Source organism: Alligator sinensis, unplaced genomic scaffold (genome assembly GCF_000455745.1).
Source record: "Alligator sinensis unplaced genomic scaffold, ASM45574v1 scaffold1018_1, whole genome shotgun sequence".
NCBI classification, from domain to species: domain Eukaryota; kingdom Metazoa; phylum Chordata; order Crocodylia; family Alligatoridae; genus Alligator; species Alligator sinensis.
In genome coordinates this window covers 685212-695573 of record NW_005842038.1, presented here as the reverse complement: position 1 = coordinate 695573, position 10362 = coordinate 685212, and the positions used below count along the sequence as shown (strand labels likewise).

The following is a 10362-nucleotide window of genomic DNA, read 5'->3' as shown; positions in this document are numbered from 1 at the left end:
CAATCTCAAACCCCGCTGGTAGTGCCTCCTACCTTTGCCCATTATCCTAGTAGCTAAAGCACTGACCCAAGGAGCATGATACCCGGGTTTCAGATCCTTCTCAGCTGGGTGGATTCCAATCCACTTCTCTCACTTCCCAGGAGAATAACCTAATCAGCAGGCCGATGGCTAAGCTGGCTAGTGTTCCCAAAACCCATCCTCTTTCAAATGCCTCACTGTCAAGCCAAGTGTGTAAGATGTGTGTAAGATTCATGGAGTGAGAAGAAGGGTCAGAGGGATCCTGCCATTGTAGCCAGGTGAGCCCATCAATGTGCTTGCATCACTGGGTTGCAGAGTCGCTCTCCTTGCTTGGTCTCCTTCTTCTCCACAAATTTTGCCCAGCTTCTGGATGGATGCAATAATCACCGGACAGTGCCCAAACAGCATTTAGCAATGAGCATGCTTGCCTGCTCACAGCATCAAACAGGGCCTGGGGTTGCTCTGTGCCCTCAGGTCAGGGATTTGCATGTGGCTACTGCCCACAGTGACTTGGATCTATGGTTGTACATATACATAATAAGTACAATAATAACAATATGTAGAGCAACTGCTGCTCTAACTGCTGGAGGCAACAAGCAAAACTTCCCCTTCATTTCTAGCGCCAGCTCTTACCTGGTGAATCACGCCCCCGGGGGAGAAACTAGCCTTAAAACAGATTCACAAAGTGAGTTTTGTTTTGTTTTTGTGACGAACTCCAGGGGGTCAAAGCTGGTCATAAGGGGAAAAAAATCACTGAAGCATTCTATTTTAATGGCAAAACCCAGCTGTTGAGGGGGAAATCAGCTTTTTTATTGTCAGTGATGTAACATTTTCATGGCAATAGTGCTGTTTTGATGACAGTTTTCCAGTTTACTCACTCCCTATTCAAATGAAAGAAAAATATGTTGATGAAAATCTGACGAGGATGCATTGATATTAACACGTTGGAAGAAAACGCATACACTCTCCATTCTTTGTGTCATGTAAATCATGATCTTTATTTTTTTTTAATACAATGTATATGTGTTTACTGTAAAATTTATGAATAAAGTTCTTTTAAAAAGAGGAAATTTAAAAGAAATCAAACAAGACTGCGAGCAATTTACTCCACACCTACTTTCAAAAATAAAGGCCTTTCCAACAAGTTGATGAAACAATTCACTTGGATGGTCAAGATGGGTGGACATAGAGCTAATGTACTTCTATAGGGATGTAAAGGGCTGGATTGTGCTCCATGCTATGGGTGGTAGAAAAAGGTATTGCTCCACTGGGAGCTCTAGCAGGTGCCATGTCTCTGGAGCCCAAGTGTCTCCCTTCTCTCTATGGTGTGCAGGGGATGATGCTGCTGGACCGTCCTTTAATAGATGGGACAGAGGACCTCTGTAGCCATCCCGTTGTATTGATGGAGATAAAGAAGAGCCAGGCCCACGACCCCACATCTTTTGGGGTGCTGGACTCGTACAATCCTTGCCACACCTTTCCACTGAGAGAGAGGACTGTGATGCTTCTGAGGTTCTCCATGAAGATGCTTCATACTGGGTCTTGGGTCTTTTCACATGCACCCAGAGGCTGAGCACAATCCAGCCCTTAACCTCTCTATACATATAAAGTTCAAGGTCAGGTCCTATGGTCCTAACTTTGTCCTTATGCCAGCAAAACTCCCACAAAAGCCAACTTGTATCTGTTCTTCCCTGGTTAGGGCCCCTTGCATGGACAGAGAGGAAGCAGGTCGTGCTTTCCTTCTTCTAGAGCTGATGGGACTGGTAAGGCCCTGGGTGCTGGTTTGGTTCATTGCAACTGGAGAATAACCAGGGATCTGAGGGCTCATGCAGGGAAAGGTCAAATATTCACTTTGTTGGCTATTCACTTCATATAAGTGAGCCTCCTACACTGGGGAAGAGGAGGTGGTACACTATGTGATTGCTGTGTGGCTCCTTTGGCTGCATGGATACAAAGGGACCATAGGACAACCATGAACTGGGCCTGATGGAAGTTGTTTCTGTGTAATAACTGAATGAAAACAGGAACAAAGGACTCCCGAATTGGGCCCTGGAGATGCTATGTAAATGCTGCCTTTTGGGATTGCTACAGATGACTGTGATCAACTCCTGAGAGGTCGATGGAGGGAAAGTACCATCAGGTTGTGCTTTCTCTTTTCTTCTTCAAGGATCCTTTCAGCTTCCGCCACAGACTATCCTTCCGCTTCATCTTCTTCTCGGCCAGGGACAACGAGGACTCTTTCCTGCGAATTTCCCGCACCAGTCCATGAAAGACATCATCAATAAAGAAGCGCAGGGCAGCTGAAGTTTCAAAGAAGGAGCAGGAGTACTCTCTGGCTAGGCTCATACCTTCTTCAGTTGAGACCTACAAAATAAAAACCAAAGGTTATTAACATTAACAGGCTCACGTGACTTAGGCTTATCCCTTCAGGAACTCTAACCCTGGATGGGCCTAAATCCTCAGTCTACCAGTGAACAGCCAAACATGCTAACAGCTTGTGCCACAAAGACAAGCTCAACCAAGTGGATACGCTGGGTTGATTTCGGGAGTTGTCTGCAGCACTTCTGTGCCTTTCCCTCTCACCACAACTTCTGAGCACTTGGAGATGTTGTTATATCTGTTGACAGATGGGCAAGCGAGGCCCAGAGACAGTCATAATCAAGCCCAAAAAGTTGGTTAAGCCCCTAAACACATAATCATTCTCCTGAAAAGAGGATTATCTGCTCAGGTTGTGCCTAACTCCAAGGGAACTTGAACACCACAAGCTCCTCCACTTGTTTTTAACCTTAAAGTTCCTCATTTGTCAAAATATCAGTAGAGGGGCAAACAGGTTGACCTTGAGTGCCCCTAAGTCTATTTGATGGATCCTGAGTTGTTCCTCTGCCCTCTCCCTTGTGGGTCTTTATGTAATAGATGTTCTCAGTGAATGCCAAACCCACATAGACCAAATCAGGGTCCATGCAAAATTCAGTATGGGCTACCCATTTCTTAAAAGAGGAAGAGGGGTGGAACAGCTGCCCTTTTTGCACGGACATGCTTTGTTACTTTGCCCAGGTGCTTACAGCACTCACATGGGATATGGGAGCCCTGCATTCAATTGTCAACTCTGCTCAAAAACATTCACCTCTCTTCTCTCTTTGAGGGTTGGTGGGCACTGTCTGGAGTGCTTTGCTTGCTGTTCCCCAAGGGTACACTATTTTTGAACTTCTAGCCCATGTGCATGCTCCTTTTTTTCATTTTTTGTCCCCCCAAATCAGTTGATGCTCTTGTTTTCTCTCGCCGCCCCATTGAGTGGCGGCTCAAAGTAACATAGCGAGCACGTGCCCACGTACCCAAGGGCATCAAATAGGCCAATTGATGTGTCAGATGCATTTTGATATGTCTTTGTTCTCCCCACATACTGCACAGGGAGCCTAGTTACGTAACATGGGATTCTGGGTGTTCACAGCAGGGGCCAAATGCCTGATACTTAAGTGTTGTCATGCTTCATTTTCAGACCCCAAGTCCCCTTTTTGGGTCTGTCCCTAAGGAAATTTATTAACATTACAGAAGACGTCTGCAGCAAAGCAAGGGCTTCAAAACAGCTCCCTTAGCTCTTTAACTTCTGAGCCATCTCCCTCCATCGTACTGAGCATTAGGATAGAGGGGTGAACACTCAGATTCCAGAGTGGCCATCTCAGCTTTTTGGGATTTATTTGTATTTAGATATCATGATTTGTGATGATTTATTCAAATAACATTAAATCCATGTGGATAATAAGACAAGAGGACTGTGGGAGGTCCCTGTCAATATCATGCTAAATCCTAGCTTGTGAGAAATATCAATTTTCATTGACTACCTCGGGGCTATGTCTGTTTTTGTTCTTTAGTCCAGCTGCATCCAGCCATTGCTCCATTTAAATTTATTAGGCATATAAACCATAATGCTTCAGGGAAGAAGCTAACCCCTTGCTGTTTACCATTAGGAAGAAAATTCACTTATGATTGGGTTATGACATAATTTCCATTTATTGGAGTTCTTTGCTCTTCCTCCAATACTGAACAATTCAGAAATGGGGCACCAGACTAGACATGGAAATCCTTCAAGGAGGAATTTCAACATGGACATTCTTTATATGCCTATTGCATCCACACAGACATACATCTTTATTTATTGATTTATTTAAGGAAGTGCACACATTCCTATTCATTCATACATTTTACAACCAGAGAGGGCTATTTCCTTTGACCTCCTGCATAAAGCACATCATAGATTTTCCATTCAGTTACCCCTCTATTGAGCTCGGTAATTTGTAATGTGAGTAGGTTCATTTTCAAACTCCACTTTAATGTTAATTCAATTAAAAACACTGTAAAGGTAAGCAGGGCAGTCGTGTGCCAACCTAAATAATACTCAGTGACACAGTGAAAGATTGTTATCGCTTTCCAACTGCTATAATTGCCAACCTTTAGCGAAAGGAGATGGGTAGCAATATGGTCCTTGTTTTTCTCACGGCAGCTGTGTAAGCAAAATGTGCAATTCAATATGTCTATTGGGCACCATTGAGAAATTGATTGTCTGAGCAGAAGACTCTTTTAGTCTATTTTGGACTTTTTAATCATTCTCTTTTCTTGTTATGCCTTGTTCTAGTTGAAGGAAGTTTTTTTTTTTCTTTTTTTCTTTCTTGTTAAAGACACTGCAGTTCTGAGCAAACCATTAAGCAGGGCTATAATTTTACTGAAGGTTTTATACATTTATGCAGACCCAAAACTTTGTTAAAAGAACATTAAGGTTGCAAAGTCAAGCACTCAAAAGTTAAGCAATGTGTGCCCTTATTTGTCTACTCTGACCCCTCCAGTAGCCTTGGGGTGCCCTCTTTCCTGCATGTGTGCATCCTTTGACTCAGGTTCCAGTAAGAACAGAGGATAACTTATCCGTCTATCCTCATTTTTCCTCCCAAAACTATAGCAGCTGCCACCGGCTCCACAACAATGGTAGGAAATCATCTATTCAGTTTAGTAGAGGCAGTCTTAGTCTGTTGGAACAATGGATGGTGGCAGTAGGGGAGTGGGGGGGACTTACAGGATATGTTCCTAACTCTCATGGGTGCCCCCTTTGATTGATTAGTCCATGATGGATTTCCAGACAAGAATCCAGTTATATTAAAGGATTGAAACCCATGGGAGAGTAAAGAAGCAAGCATGGGCATTGAACTGAAAGGAGGTATTGCTGGAGGGCTAGCACAGGCTCCCTGAGATTGATACCAGTTTTACTGGAAATCTGTAGGAATCTTTCCATTGAAATCTGGGAGTCATGGAGGCAGACTGAGCTGCAAGCCTGAACAGCTGAAAAGCAGGTTGAAGTGCTGAGGGTTGGCTATGAAGCCTGGGAATGCGCTGGGTAGAGTTGGGGGAACAGGCCTTCCCCTGCCTCTCAACTCACAAAAAAAATGGCCCTGTGAGTCCAACTGGGATTGCATGAGTAGCCAGCTGCAGGTGGGAAACACATAAAGAAGCCTATAGACCCCCTTTTCAGTCTTGTAAAGCATCCAGTTGAGGAAACAGTGCAAAAGGCAGTAAACTGAACTGGGGCATGTTCCATCTCCAAATACTTCAGGCAGCTGGGATGCAGCACAACCTCATTAGGAAAGGAAATATTTACTGGCTCCAAATGGCATTTTACAGCATTAAAATTCTGTTTGTGGCTTTTGCAAACCTCCCCTGGAAAATTACAAGTGAGATTAAATGGAGCGCTGACAGCATGCGGAGGCAGTGATGGATGAGCTGCCATCTTTAAGACAGCCAGCTCCGCACTGAGGTCAGCTCCTGCACAACCGAAAGGACAATGCAAAACGCCAAGGCTGGGAGGTGCTGGCAATCATTCTCCCCATCGGATGAAGAACACAACGGAGTCTGTACTTCAGGGGGAGAGACTAAACAAAGAAAACACATTATTTTTTTTTCTACCTGTGCCCTTGGATTGTCATCAGCCAAGACATCTCCTTCAGGATCAGACTGTGCTGCTTTTAACTTGGTGTCAGTGTTTGGTGGAGTAGCGGCAGTCACAACTCCAAGTGTGCTTTCTTCGGAGAGTTAGCACTAACAAAAGCAGCTACATTATTTTGGCAGGGTTGGAGGGGGTCTCTGAACAGGACAGCAATAAACTGCACCCGCTCCCCTCTCCTGCGGACCTTGCACCTGCAGCAGTGGCAATCGGTGCAGTCTGACGGAGACAGCCCCTGTTACTGTCCGCCACTCATTAGGGGGTCCAGGTTGCCATGGGGAGCTCGTGCAGACCACAGGTGGAATGATAATAGTTACAAGGATTCTTCTAAACATTTCTTACTTCGCTTTCCGGCTGAGCCGCCCTCATTAGCTTTGCAACGGGAAACTGAGTAGCGATTACAGACCTGAGACTCTCGTTTTGAACCCATCTGACAGTAGTTGCTGCAGGATGTATTGGGCCTCGATGGGAAAACTTGAGGACAAAAATGGAATATATCCAAAAAGCCACTAGTTGCAGCACAAAGAGGCCTGTTGGCTTTGCAACTGGTTTTCAGTTGAGGGTCTCTTGACAGAAATAACAGTGAATAATAGGGATTTAATAGTGGTAAGAGGAGGTCAGGGTGGGATTGTCTTTGCCAGCTGCAGTTCTACCCGTGTCAGGGACAGCCGTGACCACACTGAGCTGGTGCCTGGTCTCTGGAGTCCCAGTTGTTCAGACAATTTAGTGCAAGAGGAAATCTGCTCTGGGTTCAGCACGGTTGTGGCTCCATGGTTCACACCAGCAGAGGATCAGGCCTAGTGAAGTCTGAGATGACCCCCTCTGAGCTACCCCTTTGCTTGCTTTCCCCTCTCCCCTGTACTGGGGGAGAAAGGGGAGACAGATGTAGCCTTTATACCAATTTAGATCTGCCCTGCATACTCAGTTGGTTTCAGAGTATGTCCCTGTGTGAACCAAGAGCATTCAGTTTACCTTTGAAATGTTGCTTGGATCCCACAGGTGCGATATAAAACCTGAGCAGAATCAAATATGATAGGAAAATCAATCAATCTTTCTGCCTTTCTAGGACTAGCAGAACTGTCACTGTTTACCTACATAATATTTATGGCCTGGAATATTATAGCAAAGAAAGGAAAGAAAGAAAGCTTTCCACCCCCTGCCATTCTTCCAACATTTACATGTAAAAACTGCCCATCTTATCCCTGCCACTGAACACCAAAATCTCTGCTACCAATGGGAAAACCAAGATCGAAAGGAAATCAGTGCAGTTCAGACTGAAGGCTGTATCATTGTTGGTTCTAGAAATAGCAAAAAACTACAGATTTGGCGCTGGAGTGAAAAAAATCAGAGAGAAAACAAAAATATTGTGTCAGGTTGACCAATACTAACATTTTTGGCTTTTTGGTTTGGTGGTTTTTTTTCCCCCTTATCACACAAAACAAAACAAAAGTAGTAGTATTATTTCTAGTTCAAATGAAATATTTTGTTCCACCAGCCAAGCTGCCTTTTGCTTTCAGGAAAGCCTTTCTTTCTATTCTTTGTTAAGATTTCAATTCAACTGCCTTTCCAAAAAAATGTTTCATAAATGTCAAAATGTTTCATTTCAAAATTGTCCATGTGAAATGTTTTGCTTTTTCAAAAAAACAAAACAAAAATCCCATTTTCTTTTACTTAAAATGCTTTGCCAAATTCTACCTGAGCCCACAAATTATTTCAGTTAACCTGAAAGCATTTGAGCTAAAAAACCTGCAAAAAACAGCCCAGTCCTTAGCAAAGGGCAGCCTCCTGTTCAAGCCAGGGTTCTCTGTATGCGCTCTGCAAGGGGTGAGTTTATGGTTCCCGGGCTTGCTGCTGGCCCTCATTCCCCCATTATTCCAGCTGTTGCAGGGCTCTAGGTTCCCTCTTCCATTGGTGTCTGCTTCCTTCCCCAGGTGACAGGGCACAACAGTGTGCCAGAGCTCATGGTGCCAGGGAAGCCCATGGCAGGAAGTGACAGCATGGTGCAGTGGAGTAGCATGTGTCCGAGGAGCTGAAGGTGGGGCTGGGTCATCTGCACCCATGTGCCTGCATGCATGGTGCAGCATGGGAAGGAGGAATGCCCACATGCCCAATGCACTGGGGGAGAAGCACCTATCATGTCCCTGGGGATGGGAGAAGGAAAATGCCCTTACCTCTCCAATGCAATAGTGGGAGAAAGCACCCACATCCCCAGTGCAGCGAAGGGGGAAGCACCCACCTCCCTGATACAGAGCAAGGGAGGGTCCCTGGTGCAGTGATGGCTCAGAGTGCCCACAAGCCCAGGGCAGTGGGGGTCTGTTTGAGGGGCCCATGGCCCAAGTTACCAAAGCCTGCAGCCCCCATTAGTGAGACTTCTAGGGTATCCGGCCCCCAGCCTCTAGGATGTTGTATAGCTTTCGTCCAAGCAATGCAGCAGTGTGGGTACAGTACTTGACTCAAATAAGTGTACAAAATTTAATGTCAACATCATTACTCTTAAATCCATCTGAACATCTTCAGAGTTAATTAGTTGAATAAACCTCACTTTACCTTCATGGCATACAATTCTGCAGGCTCAGCTCTGCCGGCTTGTTAAATTACAGAGCCAGATGAGATAAAAACGGCTGCACAATTAATCATTATTGTGACTGTGTTACAATTAGTTCAGTTGCCCCCGCTTCCCAGACTTACACAAAAGCTGCTGTCTCATAAGAACATTGTCCCTTGTTTTCATTTGTACCTCTCTTTTCGAGGATAAATCTGCTGATTGCAAGCCTCAGGAGTATTAGAGATTAGAATGGGACTTTGTTCAGGGTGCTATAAATATTGTGTGATGAATATGCAAGCTCTGATTATGTTCTCTGTTACAATGGTGTTAATCAAAAGAACTCACCTGGCAACACAAGGGTTGTACTACTGTAGGATAGGCTGATATTGTACAACCATCCCTTTGCCTTAGCCTGACTGTAGGTGAAACTCTCCCGCAAGGAAGTAACACCAGCACAATGGACCTAAATGCCAGGTGTAGAGGTAACAAAGGGGAACCCACGTAGAATCAGAGAAAATTAGGGTTGGCAGGGACCAGAAGTCATTTAGTCCAACCCCTGCTCAAAGCAGGACCAGCTCCCCCTATATCATCCCAGCCAAGGCTTTCTCTAGCCAGGTGTCAAAAAACCTCCATGGATGGATATTGCACAGCCTCTCTGGGTGTCCCATTCCAGGGCTTTACTATTCTCCTGGTAAGAGTTTTTCCTAATATCTAATCTTAACATGCCTTGATGAAACTTGAGAGCATTCCTCCTTGTTTTGTCATCTGCCCCCACTGACAACAGTCCAGCTCCATCCTCTTTGAACCACCCTGCAGGGAGCTGAAGGCTGCTATTCAATCCCCCCTCCAGGTTGGCTGTTCCTCATGACCTTGTTCTCTTATAGGTGCTTCACAATAGACCTCCGCTATCTTTCCAGGTATATTGAAGCCACACTGGCTGATCTATTAGTGCCCTCATCCTCCTTCTTCTCTTTTTTAAAGATATACATTATATTTGACCTTCAGTCATCCAGAACCTCACCCAATCTCCTTGAGTTTACAATAGTAATATCAAAGTCATAATGAAGCAGCAGTTACTAACATCACATTGAAACAATAGATCTACACTGGAGGGTAGCTCTAGGATTCAGAAACCTAGACAAAGTGGAGGATTGGGCCAAAAGTAATCTCATGAGGTTCAATAAGAACAAATGCAAAGTCCTGCAAGTCCAACAAGTGCAATCCCATGCACCAGTACAGATGGGACTCAATGGCTAAGAAGCACCTATAAGAGAACAAGGTGATTAGGAACAGCCAGCTTGGATTCATCAAGAGAAAGTCATGCCTGACCAACCTGATTTCCTTCTGTGATAAGGTGATAGGCTTTGTGGCTATGGGAAGAGCAGTGAATGTGATATACCTTGATGTTTTAGCAAGAGTTTGGCACTTTCTCCCATGATATTTTCATTAATAAGATAAGGAAATACAGATTAAATGAAAGTACTGTAAAGTGGACACATAACTGGTTGGGCCATTGTTCTCAATGAGTAGTCATAAATCATCAATATCTAGATGGGAAGCATTATTAAGTGGGGTAAGCACCCAGGGGTCTGTCCTGGGCCCAGTATTGTTTAACATCTTCATTAATGATTCTGATAACATGGGATTGGGTGCAAATTTAGCAAATTTGCAGAAGATATAAAATTGAGTGGAATTATAGGGGCTGAAGGGTTTGGGGACACAGGTGGTGTTTTTGTCGATCCTCCCTGTCTCATAGATTCATAGATGCTAGGGTCGGAAGGGACCTCAATAGATCATCGACTCCGACCCCCTGCAT

General features: G+C 44.6%; 1 protein-coding gene across 2 annotated transcripts in view; it reads right to left on the bottom strand.

The window, feature by feature from the left end:
• Positions 1 to 1200: 1200 nt before the first annotated feature.
• Positions 1201 to 10362, bottom strand: part of RIT2 (Ras like without CAAX 2) — a 305834-nt gene continuing 296672 nt past the window's right edge. For both annotated transcript variants that reach the window (XM_006022493.2, XM_025202840.1), the window contains one exon: positions 1201 to 2382. In XM_006022493.2, the coding sequence (XP_006022555.1) occupies positions 2155 to 2382 (228 nt within the window). In that variant the 3' untranslated portion in view covers positions 1201 to 2154. The remainder of the gene's footprint in view (positions 2383 to 10362) is intronic.